This window comes from Chrysochloris asiatica, unplaced genomic scaffold (assembly GCF_000296735.1).
Source record: "Chrysochloris asiatica unplaced genomic scaffold, ChrAsi1.0 scaffold00239, whole genome shotgun sequence".
Taxonomy (NCBI): Eukaryota; Metazoa; Chordata; class Mammalia; order Afrosoricida; family Chrysochloridae; genus Chrysochloris; species Chrysochloris asiatica.
Genome location: NW_006408757.1, coordinates 4,220,453 through 4,239,624, shown reverse-complemented (window position 1 = coordinate 4,239,624; position 19,172 = coordinate 4,220,453). Strand labels below are relative to the sequence as shown.

Below are 19,172 nucleotides of genomic sequence, written 5' to 3'. Positions count from 1 at the left end.
TAGTCTTTCCTGGGAGTTACAGAGTTTCTGGGGCTCAATTTCTCCTGATTCACTGATGTTTGGACTGACAGGATAGTAACTGGGTCCCTTCTCATCCACAAAGCCAAGAATCAGTGAATTTTCCTTTGAGTTGATAAGAGCTGGACTGGGACCAATGTAGGGGGCTCAGGACTTTGGCCTTTAATGAAATCATCAGGGGTCAAACATGCCCCAGCTGCCTATATGTAACGGAAAACAAACAAAAAACAAACAAACATGAGTGTGTGAACCATTGTCCTCTTTGGAGCCCCTCAGGAGCAACCTTATACTCCTGCCCCAGGATGGCCCTGGCTTGGGGTGGCAAGTCACTGTTGGCTCCTAGTGACATCCAGGGATGTCTGGAAAAAAGATGATGAAAGGTTGGCGGTGATTGGAACAAACAAAGGGTCAGAGAAGAGAGAAAGAAAAGCTAAGTGTCAAAGTGAAGAAAGAGGCTGAGTCCCTAATGAGTTGAGCTGTGCAAGTTATATACAGCTTGGCAGTACTCTCCACCCCTAGCCAGGGGCACTGGAAATGCACTTCAGCAAGACTGCTGTTACCTAGAGCTTGAGGACAGAGAAGCAGCTGGAACCTACTTCAGAGGGAAGAATATGGTCTGGAGTCCACTTTTCCTGTCATCTTTCTTGCCTGATGGACACGTAGAAACCTTCTAAACAGAGTGACCCAGAGTGTTCAGTATTAAAGACACACTGGGGAATAAAGGCATCCCTTTCCTAAAACAAATTGTCCAACTCTATATGTAGCTGCTGCCTGTACCATTTTGGGATCAAGGTTGGGAATGGGATGTTTCCTAAAGCAGTTCCTTCCTTAACCCAAGTGGAAATATTGACATGCCATGAGTAATGAGGAGTCCTGGTATGGCACTGTGGGCTAATACACTGGACTGCAAAGTCAGTTTGAACTGCAAGGTTGGCAGTTTAAGCTCACCAGTCGCTTCTTGGAAACACTATACAGGGTCGCTATGGGTCGGAACCAGCTCAACAGCATTTAACAACAGCAACAAAATGAGTAATGAGAAGTGGAATCACTGGTCCTTCACTATGTCAATAACTAGTGTCCTTCGCCCCACCATGTCCTTGTCTTCAGTCCTTCTGTGCCTGCTGAGATGAAAAGGTTTTCTTCACATTTTGACAGGGAGATGCAAGGGTAGGAAGCTATGAGGGCCTTCATGTTAATGCATTAACCTGAACAGTCTACATAACTGATGAATAAAACTCTATGCCATTTAAGGTCCCTTCCCAATATGATATTCTACTTTTCCAGTCTATAATTCTATCAGCTTGAGCCAAAAATGAGATGTGGCTCAGCCTGAGATGAATGGGATTTATGCTAGTATCAGGGGTAGGGACAAGGTGAGGTTAATTGACTTAAGCTCTGGGTCTCTCCTTTTACCAAATATCCATGTGTCTATGACAGTCATAAAAAAAAAAAAAAAAAAAGAGGAGGCAGTAAAGGAAAAAAAAAGAAAGAAGGAAGCAGACTATTAACCAGTTGTATTATGGCGAGCCTGCCTGTACATTTGTAAAATAATGACACCCACAAATCATTTGAAACCACAGCCTTCAGAGAGTCTATGGCTAAACAAAATTTCTTGTTTCATTTTGTTTCACCAACAATCCCCCTGTAACTCCTCTGCCAACAGCTCCCAAGGATAGATGGCAGTAAACTCCTCAGAACACAGAGGCTAAGTTCTCCCCACTAGACTCCTAGGGACACAGTAGCACCTTTAAGAATTATTTTTAGTAGGTGACTAACAAGCCTGGGCCAGGAGGTTCCATCCCCTTCTTTCTCCAGGGGTTAGAAAATATATGAAATTCCAAAGGCCAGGAGATGATCCCAAGCTTCCCCATATCCTGAGTGGAGAAGGTACCTGGCAAGTTTAAAGGCATTCAAATTTTGGTTAATGACATTGGAACACCTAGAGTCTTGGCTCCAAGGGGATGGACAGGTGACTGAAATGTTATGTGCATAAGTTTGGGGATAAGTGTGCTGGTGGCAAAAATGTAAATGTTGAGCAGAGCGAGGTGAAGGGGAAAGGCTGGGGAGGAGCACACAATGGCAGGAAAGTGACATTAGATGGGTTCCTCAGGGGTGGGGGATCCTGGAAGCAGTTCCCCATTGGGGTCCGGGTCAGGAGCCAACATCTTGTCCTTGCTGGAATCTCTCTGCTCTTTCTTGAACATCCTTTGATGCATCAGGGGGACGAAGAAGAGGATTATAGCCCCAATGATGGGGGGCACACCAGCAAAGTAGAAGGCCACATGGTAGTCCCCAAAACAGTTGCGGAGAAGGCCTGCAACAGTCAAGAAAGACAAGTCAAGCTCAGTTTCACCTTGCTACCTAAACGTGCTTTCTGCTTCTTGTAGGGGCCATTACAGTTCCTCTCCAGAGAATCTTGACCTGCACTTCCTTGACTCAGGAGCTCTCTCAACTCAAACACTCCTAGAAGGCAGAAATAAAACCTCTAATATGAGGGTTGGTGATCCTAATATTCATTATGAAAGAAGCTAATGAAACTTCTCTTAAATTTTCTCCATTTGTGACTTTCCTACTACTACCGCTAATTTCCAGTCACTCCAAGGCATCGAGTTAGGAGAGAACTTAGTTTAAAAGTACTCCACAGAAGATGATTGTTGTATTAAATTTTGTGCCCCTTAAATATGTTCAAATCATAACCCTTATGTTTGTAAATATGACCTTGTTGGAAATCGTAGTTTTCTTTTGTTCTATTAATGGGTTACACCAGAGTAGGATGAGCTCTATACTTAATCATTTCTGAGTTTTCAAAGGAGTACAATGAGTACAGAGTCATATACACACTGGGGGAAGACAGACAACAAGGAATGCCAAGAAGCACCAAGAAACACAAAAGAATGGCAAGGATTGATGGTTGTCAACAGAAACTGAGAGGGATCCAGAGAAGGAATCAACATAGCTAAGACCCTGATTTAGACTTTTAGCCTCCAGATTGTGAGAAAACAAACTTTGGTTCTCTAAAGCACCCATTTTTAGTATTTCTGTTATGCCAGCACTAGGTAAACAAGACAATAGCTAAATCTTGTCTTGATGGTTCATAAAATATTACCTTTCTCTAACACCTCAACTTGGTGTTCTTGTTCAATAAAATAGAATTGTTCAATACAATAGAATTGTTCAATACAATAGAATTGTCATTTGCTTTAAGAGAGGATGTATCCTTTCTTTTGGTTATAGGTATGTTCAGCCCCCTTGGGATTCCTCCAAGCTACCAATACCATGGATGTATTTGTTATGGGATATAGGTCTCCCTTGCTTATCTCCAATAATCTAATGTAGGTCACCTCAGAAGTAGGATGAGCCCATAAACACTGGTCAGGAAAGGCAAGAAGACTCTTGGGCTTCTCAGGAAGTAAGCAAAAGGGAAAGACGTGTGGATTTTGGAGGTACTGTTGGGTTCAGAAACTAAGTAGCCTTCCTTCCCTAGTGGGCACTGTGGCTGTTTCCCATGGGAAATTAGGGAAGGCTCTTGTCACTGTCATACAACATGACCTTGTGCTTTCACAAGATCTTGCACAATATTTGTTGAGTTAACTAAACCAAGGAGACTAGCCCATGAGTTGATGTTTGCTATCAACCATATAGAAAAGAAATGAAATTCTCTTTTCATAGGTTTTTCCTTATTTCCTGTGTTCCCTGGAGGTACCTACAATGTTCTTCCTGCAGAAACTGTGAGTTCTGAAATATGTCAAGCCACCACTTTGCTTGCTACTTAATGGAGGTGATGAGAATCATTGACCCAGTCTTAGAGTCAGACTTTAATCAAAGCCTATTCACACTCAGTTTAGATCTAGTTTCTCTAAATCTTAATAAAACCAGTATCCACTTTGTCTTCTCTTCTTACCAAGTTGTCTTGTAAATAAGCACTTACCTGTGGAGACAGAAGATCAATATAATGGTCAAAACCCATTTTTTTTTCACTTACTCTCCTTGCAGTACCCATGTGATCTACAGTAAAACCCCATTGAAAAAGATACACAAACATTTAAAATCCATTCACTGAAATGAATCCATGCATGCATAAGTATATTATTGTGCGTAGCCTCTTCCACCAGTTGTGGTAAGGTGTTTCATGCACTCTGACAAAGGTTGCTTAAACAGAGAAAAGCAGGTCTTAGGCAGAGGTAGCCAGTAGAACTAGAGGCTAAGGAAGATATGCGTCCCCCACTTATGCCCTTCCTGGAATGTCTTACCTGCAATGGGGGGCCCAGCAATCATCGGCAGGGCCATCATTCCCAGAAGGTAACCAATGGCTTGTGAGGCCTGCATTGGGCCCACCAGTTCAAATGCGATGGGGGCCATAATGGTGATGAAGAAGCCATCACATAGGCCCAGGAAGAGGCAGACAATAATGAGGCCCCCGAAGCCCCGGCACAGAGGAATCATCATGGACATCAGGCCCAAGAGCAGGAAGGAGATGACCTGGAGGAGCAAGGGCCTGAGTTCATGCTATGCTGGTCAGTCAAGACCACATAGCAAATCACATCTCCCTTCACAGAGCCTCATTTCTACCATATATAAAATGAGGCAGAATGGTATCAACAGAGAGAGTAGTTGAAATAAATGGTGACTCAGGCACCTTCTAAATTTTGCACTGCTCAATTCAAAAGTCTTTAAGAGAGTCCCTATTTAACTGAGATGTTGTCAGGATTTTTCTTAAAATAGGGGTGTAGTGGAGTATGGGCCCTGGCCTTAAAATTTTTTTCTTTGCACCTAAAAAAAGACATTCTGGCATGGAGACCGTTGGGAGATTTGTACCTAGGTTTCTTATGCTCTGGGAGCCTTTGAACTTCACTGGGTACCCTAGTAGGACAGCAAATGGGCCTTTCAGGATAACCAAGCCATTGGTGTCTAGGGAATACAAAGCCAGCCCAGGGGCACTGCAAAATCATTAGGATTTCTTTGGGCATAACAAAATGTTTTCAAAACAAAGAAACTGTCTTTTCAGAGGTTAGTTTTTCCCTCTAAATAAAAGAAAGTACCACTGGAAACATAGAAATCTTTTGATAAAGTTCATTTGTATTCAATATTTGTGAACCAGACAGAAGACTTGAAATGTAGGCAGAAAAAGGAGCATCACTTCTCCCCTGCCTACAGCATCCAACAGAGTCAGGTTTTCCCAGAGTCACAGCTACAATCTAACCTGTTTACCAAGGCCCTAAAATTTTCTAATATTTTGCAGAGGCAGGCTAACTTATCCAGGAACACATGGAAGGAGTGGGAGGATCAAGGCTATTTCATGATCTAAAGATTTTCTGTTTTGTTGCTTGCAGTGGTTTGTGAGGTTTATTAGTTGGCTTTTAGAGAGGAGAAGAAATGCCCTGGCCATGACACCTGAGGAAATCTCCTTGTTGGGGGAAATTTCAACTTTACCTATGTTATTTGGGGGTAGGTAGGGGTCCTGGTGTGGCACTGTGGGTTAATGTGCCAGACAGCAAAGCTGTTTGAACTGCAAGGTCGGTGGTTCCAGCTCACCAGTTGCTCCTCAGAAACCCTATAAGGGTGTCTATGGGTTGGAACCGACTCAACGGCACTTAACAACAACAACAAGACAGAAGCTGAGCCATATTTTAGCACTGTATATTATATGCGTTGGACTGGTAATTGCAAGGTCCATAGTTCAACCTTACCAGCTGCTTTGAGAAACCCTATACAGGATTACTGAGTCAGAACAACTCGATGGTACTTAACAATAACAAACCATTATATAATACAAAGGACCACAATTAACTGATTTTAATGGACTCTAATTGCTACACCTGGAGTTCTGGTGTGGTGCTACAGGATAAGCAATAGATTACTAACCACAAGCTTGGCAGTTCAAACCCACCAGTTGCTTTCAGAAACCCTATACAGGTTCGCTATGAGTTGGAACTGACTCGATAGTACATAACAACAAGTGCTATACCTAGGGAGTGTGCCTGCTCTGTAGGTAAGCACTGAACCACAAGGTTGGCAATTGAAGCCCACTAACCTCTCTTTGGGAGAAAGTTGAGGCTGTCTGCTTCCACAAAGATTTATAGCCTTGGAAACCCTACACAGGGTCGCTATGAGTCTAAATTAACTTGAGAGTGCTTAACAACAACAATTGCTACCTATTGTATCTAGCAGTTTCTTAACATCCTCCAGGAGGCCTTGCTAAGGTTCTGAAATTGAAAATCTTTCTTGGAACTGACAATCAGGTCTCAAGAACTAGCTCAAAATGAGGCTGTCTTGCAAGTTGTCACCATTTTATTTTCAAACAGATGAACTGTCCTATCATCACCAACAGCAGTAACCTCAGGGTCTAGTACAATGGGCTTCTTGTGAGTGGCTCTTCAGAACCTGGAGCTGTGTACAGTTCTTTCTCTTGAGGCCTGTATGCCTACATTTGACCCTGGAAAAAAAGAGGGCAGGCAATTTTTTGTGTCCATTGTGAAAGCAAACCAAAACAAACCAAACCCACTACCATTGAGTTGGTTCCAAATCATAGTGACCCTATAGGGCTGAGGAGAACTACTCCATTGGGTTTCCAAGACTATAAATCTTATGGAAGCAGACAGCCTCAACTTTCTCCCAAAGAGAGGTTAGTGGGCTTAAATTGCCAACCTTGTGGTTCTTAGTTCAGTGCTTACCTACAGAGGGGGTTCAAACCACCAACCTTGCAGTTATCAGCCCAGTGCTTACCCACTGCACCACCAGGACTCCCTTCATTGTGAAAGTCCATCCCCAAATTCCTGTGATGAAATCTTAAGGAGTTCAGGAGAAATAAGTTAATCTTTCAGCCTATGTTCTCAGCCTGAGACAGTCACTAGCAGGATTAGTTTGTACAAGTTGCTTTCCACGTCTGGGTCTCAGCTCTCCATTTTGTAAAATGAAGGACTTAGACTACAAGTTGATGAAGATATGTTTAAGCTATAATGTTCTAAGATTATTTTTATATGATTTTAACTAGTAAACTTGATCAGATAAGAGTGGAAAAGAGGAGTGGGGAATAGATGAGAGGGAATGGTTAGCAGAAGCATTAGGCCCAAAGTCTAGCTAATGCTTCCCCCTCCCTTGGAGCACCCCTCTGTACAGTAGAAAGCAAAGGCTGCTCAGAACCTACTTATTTCCTAGAGACTTTTGTGAGAATAAAATGAGCTATATGGCTATGTAGAACCTCTGTCTCACCTCAATATAAAGTCCTGACCCAAAGCCACCTCACCTTGATTTTTAGAATACTTTGTCATCTTGGAGCTGCTGATATTGGAAAGGAAAACCTACAGAGGTGGTATGTAGAAAAGGCCAAGAAAGCCACAATTATGAACAAAGCCACCGAGAGAAGGTAGGTACTTGCTGATACCTACTAGAAACTCAAATGTTCATCATTGGTTCATCTCAATCACAGTATCTTTGTTTGATCTTGATTAAGTCACTTTTGATCTCTGGGACTTGTCTCTGCCATCTATCACTTGGTGGTGGTTATGTGCCATAGAGTCGGTTCCAACTCATAGTGATCCTGTATAGGGATTCTGAGGTTGTAAATTTTCATGGGAGCAGAAAGCCTCATCTTTATCCTGTGGAACAGCTTGTAGATTAAAACTGCTGACTTTTTGGTTAGCAGCTCAGCTCATAATCCACTATGTTACCAGAACTCCTATCACTTAGGTACAGTGGAATATGAGAAGAGTATTGCATAAGTATTCTGTCACTACTGGTTGTGTGAGCCTTTCCTTCAATATCATGAGAGGTTGGGATGAATGAACCATAAGAGTTCCCCTAGCTTGCACAAAGCAGATTCACCAAGTCCTGTAAACCTAACACAGAGTTAAACACAAAAAAAAATCTTAATCATATCCTTGGCCAACACATCTGAAAGTTATTTGTTAAAGCACTGAAGGCTTTCCTTCTGTGAGTGTAGTCAGGTCCTTTGGAATGATTTTACTGCTTTCCCAGAAGAACAAGTGACTCAGAACTCAACCACTTTCCTGATGGATTATTTGTGACCATTTGTTTTCTAGCAATGCCTTTATCCCACTACTAAATTCCCTAGTTGGTCACCTCCTAATATGCCCAGCTGCAGAAGCAAAAAGCATGAGCCAAGTTGTTGTTGTTGTTAAGTGCCATCAAGTCGGTTCCAACCCATAGCGACCTTGTATAGGGTTTCTGAGGAGCAGCTGGTGAGATAGTAAAGATAAAAATGATTCCTGTTGCAAAATGAGGAAAAAAGCCTAAAGACAGGAAGTGAGGCTTGGCCTTTTCTGGCTATTTGTGTGTTTGTGTCCATTGATAGAAAAGTGTTTGGGAACAAGTAACTCTGGAAATATGGTGATGAACCTAGGTTTGGAACTGTAAGAGACAGGTACTGGGCCATAGAGGATTACAGATGCCCAAGACCCTCTAACAGAGTCTAAGATAGCAATTAGATCAGTTCTCACTGGAGACAGCATCTAGATCCTGGCCTCATGTTCTCTGTTACAGATGGAAGTTAAGAAAAACGTCTTTTTAAAGTATTCTAAATGGATCTGGAGTCCCTGGGTAGAACAAATGGTGAAGTGTTGGGCTACTAACTAAAAAGTTAGTGATTCAAACACACCCAGAGATGCACCAGTAGAAAAGCATACTAATCTTCTTCCAAAAGATCACAGCCAGGAAAACTATATGGAGGAAAATTCTACTCTGACATACTTGATTCTAGCCTTGAGCTAGAATCAATATACTTGATGGCAATTAGTCAACTAGTTTTGTTTATAAGAGGTCCCATACACACTGCTATCACACACTCCATCTTGGCGAGGGAGGGCAGAACAAGGATGATCATTTCCATTTGAATGCAGAGAAAATTGAGGCTCAGAGAATTTGATTGACTTTCCCATGTCACACAATAAGCTGATGTCAGAATTGGGGCCCAGGCCAGGACACCGTTGTTGCACATCCTACCACGTTATTCCAAGATCTGGGGATAGCCTAGCTTATGTAGCGGGCTGTTCCTCCCAACAGTAGACATGATGGCCACACTCACCTGCAAGTAGATCTTCTTAAGTCCAGGAATGGAGTCGCTGATACGGCCTGATACAAGACGTCCGAGGCCTGAAGTAGCCCCAATACACACCAAGAGCACCCAGGTCTCCTTGATTTCTGAGAACTCCTCTTCCACATATTTCATCTGAAAAGCATAGCACCAGATCCCCAAAGGCAGGAGGAGGAAGAAAAGCTAACTGGTTAACTAATGGCATATTCCAAACACTCAACTACTTACTTTCCTAGACTAGGACGAGAATCCTCTACTCTGTAGCCCTAATTCCAAGACAATGTTTCTTATTGCTTTCAACAATCTAAAAGGCTGCATAGGCCTTCCTTGGTTACCTGGATTCTGAGCTTCTAAGCAGAAACTGAAAGAGAGTAGAGTATCTACAAGCCCCTTTCAAGCCCTGGCAGAACAGAACACAGTCCTAACAGGATAAAATCCAAGGGTTTATCGACAATTTCCCTAATATCCTAACTGTAACTGATAATCTGGGGCAACAGCTGGTCAGCAGAGAAGAAGGATTCACTAATATCCAGGAAACTCTTCCAAAAGTATATTCTAAGAAACACAAGATCTGTAAAGAACAACAATGGGCTTTCAATCAAGGGTTGTGTGGCCAGATAAGTTTGGTAAATGCTGGGTTAAACAAAGCTGAATGGGTTACTTTACTGCAGGATATTTTAGAACCTGTAATCAATTACTGTGCATTGTGAAGCTCTAAGGGAGCTAGAGAGAGACTAAACAAAATCATCTGGTCACAAAAACCTTAGAAAACCCTATCCTTGGGTCATCTGGGCCAGTCCCTTGCATCTAGACAATGCTTACTCCTAAAAATCTATCTAGATTTATCATTCGCTTGAGGAATTCCCTCCATTTCCCTTTAAGGCACTCCTTCACCGTGTGTCTTTCTCCTCCCTAGCTCTCTCCAAACAGTTTCTCCAAAGATGTAGCTCTGCACTTTTAATATCCCCATCCCACCCTCTCGACTGGATAAAGGTTGATGGTAACTTCCTGAGGCCATGTGGGATGGGCATGGGCCCACCCTCATATTCCTCACCAGGTGTACATAGGGAATGAAGTAGCCAAGGGCAGCAGCAGCAATTCCGAAGGCCCAGATGCGGTAGGTACGTTGGCGGAACACTCTCATGTTGAAGTACTTTCTGAGCTGAGCCAGAAATCGTTGGTGCAGGGTGTGGACACCCCTCTTGCTTGGGGTGTCCTGGGAGCTGGGCAGGAGGGGTCGGTAGGTGAGTGAAAGCAGCATGAGAACAAACATAAAGGTACTCAGCACCTGGAAGGTTTGGGCCAACTTGATCTTGTCCCCCAGCATATTGATGAGGAAGGGAAAAGACATGGAGAAGATGCTACTCCCAGCAGACACCACACCATTGGCCAGACCCAGGCGGCGTTGGAAATAGTGACCCAGGATGACGAGAGATGGCTGAAAGGCGAAGGAACAGCCACAACCAAAGAGAATCCCATAGGTGAAGTATCGCAGGCTTAGGGAGCTGTGGAGGAGACACCAAGAACTGTTCTCAACAGCCTGACCAGAAATCCACCTGCCCTTCTCTCTTCAGACCTCCACCCTCCCACCCTCAATCCTACCAACAGCCCTACCAGCCACTAATTCTCAGAGAAGACAAGGAACAGGATCTTCTGATGCCCATTTTATAAATGGAGAAGCAGAGGCTTAGAGAGGTAAAATATTTGCCCATGGTCACATAACCATGGATCAACAAAGTTCAGACTTGAATTCAGATCTGTGTGACTCTAGTATGCATTCTATAGCATCCCATCAAAGAGAATTGTTCAAAAGAAAGTCAGAACAAGCCTATGCAAAGGATAAATACATGAGGGCTACAGAGAGCAAGTCAGTGCCTCAGAGAGAACAGTTTCACCTCCTTGTTCACCTAGACTTGTATCAACCATAGCCAAAGCCACAGCCACTGTCATCATGGGTGGGCTGGTGGCTACAGCTTTATCAAAATCAACAATAAAAAATTGCAAATATCCAAGATCCTGTAAGGCTGAGATCCTCTGTAGAACTCTTCTATGTTTTTTTTTTTTCATGCTCATTGTTATTAGAGAACTGGCTTATTGTTTCTTGTGAGACAACCCCCTGGGGATCCTGAAGTAAGGAGTCCCTTTAATTTCTGGATCCCTGCCTCTGTTGCTGATCATGGATTAGCTTCCCAGAATAGGCTAAGACTGAGGGAGCCAGAATGTCTGCTTGATGGGAAGTGGAGCCTCAAAGAAGCCAAGTAATACAGCTCTTGAGTTAAAACTCTTAGACCCTTATGGTATGGCCATAAGGCTCTGTAATAAATGGCAACATTTGAGAATGGAAAATGTCATGAGAAGGTCAGCTTGGTCAGCCAAGCCTCCAGACAATATTGAAGGTCAGTGGCTCAAACCTCATCAACTGTTCCTTAGAAACCATATTCAGGGACACTATGAGTTGGAAGTGAATGGATTGCACTTAACATCAACAATGAAGAATTTATTTTCTTTTTGATGCCTCCACATGTTTCACAATAGACCTTGTCTACCCACTTAATTATTTACTACTTTCCACGGTCAATGAAGGAGCCCTGGTAGTGTAGTGGGTTATGCATTGGGCTGCTAACTGCAAGGTCAGTAGTTCAAATCCATCAGCTGCTCCATAGGGGAAAGATGAGACTTTCTGCTCCTGTAAAGATTTACTGCCTTGGAAACCCTACATAGGGTTGCTATGAGTTAGAATCAACTCACTGGCACACAACAATCACCACCTGTGGGACTGTGGTCAAGAAGTGCTGGTGGCATTGTGGGTTAGGCTACTAACCATATGGTCAGCAGTTCAAATCCACCAGCATCTCTGTGGGAGAAAGTTGAAGCTGTCTGTTCTGTAAAGATTTACAGTCTTGGAAACTCTATATAGGGTCACTATGAGAATCGACTTCATGGCAGTGGGTTTGGTTTTCAGTTTTCCATGGTCAAGTAGTTCTTCTCCATGGACAGATCCAGTTCTCAATGTGATGCTTTCAAGACATCTCTCCTTACCATGTTTACTCAAGTTTCCGAGACATCTTGCCTTACCATTGCTCTCCATCTGCTTGCACTAAGTGGATATGAGCAAGGGCCTTGGATTCCAAAGGATTGCCTCCACTTGGAAAACGTAATAAGTAACTCCTTTTCTATCAGGTTCCTTGGAGCCTGTTCACATTAGATTCTTGAAGTACCCTTTGAGATTGAACTAGGCTGGGGACCTTGTCTAAAGCAGAGGAGTTAAAGCTTTGGGAAAGGGGCTGGTCAGTGGGGAAAAAACATGGAATTCAGTTAAGGGTGCTGTGCATTAGATTGATTTCTATCTCCTGTCTCCAGGACAGGAGAACCCTGAGTTGAGCTTGCCAAAGCATCATTACCCTGCCTACACTCTGCCCCACTCCAAACTGATCCCTGACTCAGACAACTGGAAGGATGTCTTGGAGTCACAAGCAGAACCACTTTTCCACTGCATATGCAGTCATCCAGAAAGCTTCTTGACTTGGAAGATGTTCTTACAAAAAGAGCAAAGAGGATGAGGAGGGAGTTAGGGGCGGGAGAACAGAACCCATACTCCAGTGTACCTAAAGAAGAGGGTCAGGAGAAAACATATCTGAGTTATTTCTCCTCCTGTAACTAAACTCATGTGGATTGGAAAGAAAATGGGATCCATATGCTGCTAATCTGTTTATATGAGTACTTGGCTCTACTCAATCACACAAAACAGTCTCTGGTGTGTAGTGGGACTGAAGCCTCTTCATAGGTCTAGTTCCTTCCCACAAGGAACTAGGCACCAGTGGGCAAATGAAGCTGACCACTGTTATTGTCATGTACCATCAAACCAGTTCCAACTCATAGTGACCCTGTATAGGGTTTCTGAGAGTGGCTGGTGGGTTCAAACTGCTGACTTTGCGGTTACCAGTCCAGTGCTTATTCTACAATGATACAGTAGGGCTCAAGCTCACCAATGAGGTGGGGTGGTTATGTGCCTTGGAGCCGTGGAGTCAATTCCGCCTCACAGCAACTCTGTACAGGGTTTCCGAGGCTGTAAATCTTTACGGGAGCAGTAAGCCTCATCTTTCTCCTGCGAAACAGCTGGTAGTTTTGAATTGCTGACCTTGCAGTTTGCAATCCAATTCATAACCACTATGCTACCAGAGCTCTTTCAAGCTCACCACTAGAGGAGTCCTAAAAAGATTTTGAGCTCCTTCCCTGGGAGGGCTGAGGGAATTCCAGCCAAGACATGGTTTTTCCATTCTCTATCAATTGGATGGAACAGTGCCAAGAAATCATTGCAGGCTAAATCCATGTTCTGCTGGAGGCAGAGTGTCTGGAAATGCTCAAGTCTTAAAGAAAGCTGGCTCACCCTCACAGGATTCAGTTGTGGCAAAACACAATTAACATTCTCCACTGTTATTTTTCTTTTCTGGGGAGCCAAGCTTAAATCAAGTCTCTGACAAGTTAGTGCTACCCTAATTCCAGACATATAACTATGGTCATTCTCATATCTCTAGGCCTGTATTTTTCATACATCAGCTCAAGCAAACTAGAAGTTATTGTTGTTGTTAAGTACTATAGAGTCAGTTCTGACTCATACAACCTTGCATAGGGTTTTTGAGGAGTGGCTGCTGGATTTGAATTGCTGACTTTGAGGTTAGCAGTCCAATGCTTCTCCTACAGTGCCACACCAGTACTCTCAGATTGGAAGTAGGAGATACCCAAACTTCCAAAGTCAACAGAGAATCAACAGAGTTGTTGTTTAACATTTTATTATGATTTGGGTGAAAGTTTACAGAGTAAATTGCTTTCCATTCAACAATTTATATTCATTTTGTTTCCTCACACTAATTGTAATTCCCACAATGTAACAGCACTCTTTCCACTTCCTGCCTATGTTTCCCATTTTCATTTATGCTTCTTTCCTATCCCTTCCCGTCTTCTGAGCTTTATCTCTGGGCAATTCTGCCCTTTTGATATCCTATGGTTGCTTGTTCTAAGCAGTGTGTTATCGTTCACCTTATACTCCTGTCTATTGTTTGACTGAAATTTGAGCAGGGGGTGTAATTCAGTTCCAGGCTTGAAGGGTGAGTAAAGGCCATAGACTTGGGGGCTCCAGTCTCTGTCAGACCAGTAAATCTGGTCTTTTATATGATTTTGAGTTTTCTATAGTTTTTTTTTTTTTTTGTGGGGGGGGGGGGGAAATCCCACATTCCACAGGCTGTAGGATTTTTTTAACCACCCTCTCCCCTACAGACATGCTTCTGCAGAATTGGCAGAAAAAAAAATAGAAAACAGAAATTTTGAGTGACTTGCTCTTCATCTTACTATTCCAAGTTCTGCACTTGGGACTAGGGTTTGAGTTTGACCTAGGCCTAGCTGGGTAGCTGGTTTCTGAGTCTGTACCTCAGTGAGGGACATTGTTAAAGATCCTTTTTCATGCCCAAGACATGAATATTTGATCCAAATCTCCTTTGCATTGGCAAACAGAAATGCTTGGAAAATGGCCAGAAATTCTAAACATCCTTAGGATTAACAGTCCTCTTTCGCATCCTAAGATTCCCTTGGGAATCATGGATGCTAGCTGTTCCAATAGCTCAACTTGAGAAACTCATTTCCAGGAAGGAAGGTGAGGCCATGAGATGTATGGCATATTGGAGAAAAACAGAATAGCAGGGTTGTAAGAAACCTGAAAAAAACATATGGTCCAATCCCCTCAAGTTACAGATGTAGAAACTGAGCCCCAAAGAAGGGAATGGCATTCAGTGGGCAAAGCTGAACTTGAGTCCAATTATACTAACTAAAAAAGCTTCCTAGAATTTTACTAAAACAAAGGGTTCCCCCCAACACTTTGAAGCTCTTGGGTCTTCTTTGAGGATATTCCCTAATAATTTATGCTAAGGACCCTGTCTAGATGAGTCCTATGGACAATGAATCCTGGAGCAGGGACTTTAAGGATTCTACATGTTGAGGGTCACAGGGGATCTTCAATGCGAATACTCTCTTTAGCTTAAGTCCAGAAAAAAGCCAACCCTCAACCTTGGGAAAATGGCCAGTGACCCCTAGCCTTACCTGGTGAAGGAGCTGGTATGGAGACCAATGAAAGCAACAGCAGCACCTGTGGTAGCTGTGATTCGACAACCCAAACGGTCAGTGAATATACTCACGATGGGAGAACAGAAGAAGATCATTCCCATTGCAAGGGCTCCTACCCATGCTGTGGAGACAAGAAGCACAAAGACACTTTTCAGAAGCATAACATTGGACTGAACTGCCAGAATGTTCATCCCTAATTGTCAGGTAAGGTGACTTTCAAACTGCCTGAAACAGGACGTGTGAGAACTTGGAGTCCAGTTCATTAACATACCTAGAATTTCAGAGCTGGGGCAAGGGCCTTTAGAGATCATCAATTCTGTGGCAGACAACTGTTTTGTATGGCTGAGCAGAGCAAAGTGTAAACAAATTAACTAGTCACTAAAATAATTTTTTTAACCTGGCATACAGCTATATTACATTTCTCAGGATCTTTAGAAGTTTAGTATGACCATGTGACTGACTGAATTCTGACCGGTGGATAGAAGTGATATGCACCAATTCCAGGTTTGGATCATAAAAACAAAGCTTCCCATGAGTTTTTTTTTTTTTTTTTTTTTTTGTCCTCCTATAAGCTACAATTGTAGAGTGCCTTGAAAGCCATGTATTGATACTGGCAGAACTGCTATTAGTATTGGCTGGGTCCTTGAAATTACATGGGGAACAGATTCCCCTCTCTTGCCAGTCTGGAACCCCAACTATGCATGTTATATGAGAAAGAAATTTCTTGGTTTTAAAGCCACTGAAGTTTTGATGACTGTTTGTTACAACTTCTGGTGTAGGATCAGCACTAGACTGCAAACCACAAGGTCAGCAGTTCAAACCCACCAGTCGCTCCTTGGAAACCTTATGCAGGGTTTCTATGAGTTGGAACCAACTAGATGACACTTAACAACAACAAATTTGTTACAGCTGTTAAATCAACACAAATTAAGATGGAGAGACTCCTCCATGACCATTTTAATGATGAAGAAACTGAGGTCCAGAAATGTGAATTAACTTGCTAAAGATCACACAAGTGGCAGAGCTGGAACTCAAACCCAATTAACTATATTCTACTGGGAGAAGTAAAGCTTCTTATCACTGGATGTGTGAAAGCAGAGGCTATATATAAAACAGTATTCAAGGCACTGGAATAATAATTGGACTAAACAACAATTCAGGCTCTTTTAGGAACACTAAGCCAGATCCATAGCTTTAGGACCTTGTCTTCAGGAGCAAGGAACATGGAAGTTAACCCTTCAGGAGCTCAGGTCAGGTTTGTCTTGGTCACTGGAACAGTTTAGTAAAGAAGCTAACAAGAAAAAAAGCTTCCTAGAATTTTACTAAAACAAAGGGTAGCATCTGGAGCCACCCAGAATTTTTTGAGGAGTCTGTGCAAAAGAGTCATGCTGAAATTCTTTATCAGAGCCTATCTTTGCCAAATCCATGACTCCAGACTTAAATAAGATTTTTTAAAAATTTTTAATTTTTTATTGTGTGATAATTTACATGGGGGAACATTAGTTTTACATTTATTCTATCATACATCATTTCATTGCCATAGTTACCATCCCATACATGCATCATCACCCAACCAAAGGGTATACCCCGCAGCCGCCCCCCTCCCCCCACGGTACTCAGCACACAGCCCCCTTCCCTCCCTGGATCTCAAGTCCTCAGCCACTCCATCTCTCCGTGTCATCCTCTCTGTCTCCATCTCAGGCCTCACTGCTTCTCTGGGTGGGGTCCTGATCTCTGCTCTTCTCCAGTGATGGTCCCAGGGGCCTTTGCTCCTAGACTGAAAGGTTAATCACTCCCCTCCTTGATATAAAATATTCACCTTTACATTTCTAGTCATCACAATCAGTCCTGATAACAATTATTCGCCCTTGCATCACAAGAGACCCATCTGCATTTGAGACTCTACCATCCTCCCCACCCTGTTGATCTAGGCTCCCTCTTGAAAGCTTGGAAGCCAGTCACTTCTTACCTTTGTATCCCTCTCCCCCATTTTGGGTAGCCAATGTTCAAGTTGCCCATTCCTATACTGGACACATTGTAGCCCCTTTTTAGGTATTCCAATCAGTTTTAGGCAGAAGACAGACTTACAAGCTTTCTATGGTGATATTTCTGGCTATTCCTTTCTCTACTCTCCCGTGACTGTTTTATAATATAATGCATGAAAAACCAAGGTTCAAAAGTCAGCCAAGCATCTTAACATTATTGCCCCCTTTTCCCCATTCCAACCATGTCCCAGTCTCTGTATCCCAGAGCCCTGTTTTTCCAAGGCTGTGTCTACATCATTTATTACCTCTGTCCCATTTAGCTCATTCCTACCTGTCTAATTGTTCTCCCGTTTGCATTGTTCTTCGATTCCCCTATCCCTACTTGTATATTGCCCCCCTCCCCAACACCCAAATTATCCTGTGACTATTCCCTGCCCTGTGCTCCACCCTCCCCTCCTATCCTTAACCCTACCCCTACGCCTTAGCAACCTGTTAAGAATCCACTTTAGTGGAATAGTATGGGTTCTTTTTCTTAGTCTTTTACAGTAGTGGTCCTATGCAGTAATTTTTCCTTTTGTGATTGACTAATTTCACTCAACATAATGTTCTTAAGGTTCATCCATGTTAGGAAGTGGCATGCAGCTTCCTTGTTATTTTTCAAGGTAGCATAGTACTCCATTGTGTGTATGTACCACAGTTTTTTTTATGCATTCGTCAGTTGATGGGCACGTTGGCTGTCTCCATCTTTTTGCTATTGTAAATAGTGCAGCTATGAACATTGGAGTGCATATATCTTCCCGTGTTGTGGCTCGTTTTTCTGATGGATAAATACCAAGTAGAGGAATTGCTGGATCAAATGGTATTTCTATTTTCAACCTTCTGAGGAAGCACCATATTGCTTTCCATAGAGGTTGGACCATTTTGCAGTCCCACCAGCAATGCAGGAGTGTCCCAGACTCTCCACATCCTCACCAGCATTTATTGTCCTCAACTTTTTGATCTTTGCTGTTATTGTTGGTGTGAGATGATATCTCATTGTTGTTTTGATTTGCATCTCTCTAATGGCTAATGATCATGAACATTTCTTCATATGTTTGTTGGCTGCCCGGATCTCCTCCCTGGTGAAGTATCTGTTCAAATCCTGTGACCATTTCTTAATTGGGTTGTTTGTCTTATTTTTGTAGATGTGTAGCATTTTCCTATATATTTTAGAAATTAGTCCCTTATCTGATATGTTGTTGCAAAATATTTTTTCCCAGTCTGTGGGTTCCCTTTTTACTCTCTTGGTGAAGTCTTTTGATGTGCACAAGTTTTTAATTTTTAGTAAGTCCCACTCGTCTATTTTGTCTACTTTTGTTTGTGTACTTTTCAAAATGTGTGGCAGTCTGTATATGCTCTGGATTAGTGCCCTCATGTTTGTCCCTATTTTTTTCATTGATGATCTTCATAATTTTGGGATTCACATTTAGCTCTTTAATCCATGTTGAGTTCATTTTTGTTTAGGGTGTAAGACAAAGGTTTTTTTTCAGTCTTTTACATATTGCTTTCCAGTTCTGCCAGCACCATTTGTTGAAGAGACTGTCACTTCCCCATGCAATGTGCCTAGGCACTTTGTTGAAGATCATTTGGCTGTAAGTGGTTGGGTTGATATCTGGATTCTTGATTCTATTCCATTGATCAATGTCTCTTTCATTGTACCAGTACCAGACTCTTTTGATCACTGTAGCCACGTAGTAAAGTTTGAAATCAGGGCATGAGAGACCTCCAACCTTCTTCTTCCTTTTAAGCAGTGCTTGGCTTATCCTAGGTCTCTTTCCTTTCCATATAAAATTAGTAATTGTCTTTTCCATCTCTGAATAATGTTGTTGGAACCTGGATTGGGATTGCATTGTAAGTGTAAATTGCTCTGGGTAGTATTGACATTTTCACAATGTTGAGTCTTCCTATCCAGGAACATGGTATGTTCTTCCACTTCTGTAGGTCTCTTTTGGTTTCTTGTAGTAGTG

General features: G+C 42.6%; 1 protein-coding gene across 1 annotated transcript in view; it reads right to left on the bottom strand.

Annotated features, from left to right (window-relative positions):
• Positions 1–2,111: 2,111 nt before the first annotated feature.
• The window catches only part of LOC102827470 (monocarboxylate transporter 8-like), a 372,707-nt gene continuing 355,646 nt past the window's right edge, over positions 2,112–19,172 (bottom strand). Inside the window, 5 exon segments of the mRNA XM_006873413.1 lie at positions 2,112–2,332; positions 4,269–4,497; positions 9,059–9,202; positions 10,122–10,572; positions 15,158–15,302. Coding sequence (XP_006873475.1) covers positions 2,112–2,332; positions 4,269–4,497; positions 9,059–9,202; positions 10,122–10,572; positions 15,158–15,302 — 1,190 coding nt within the window.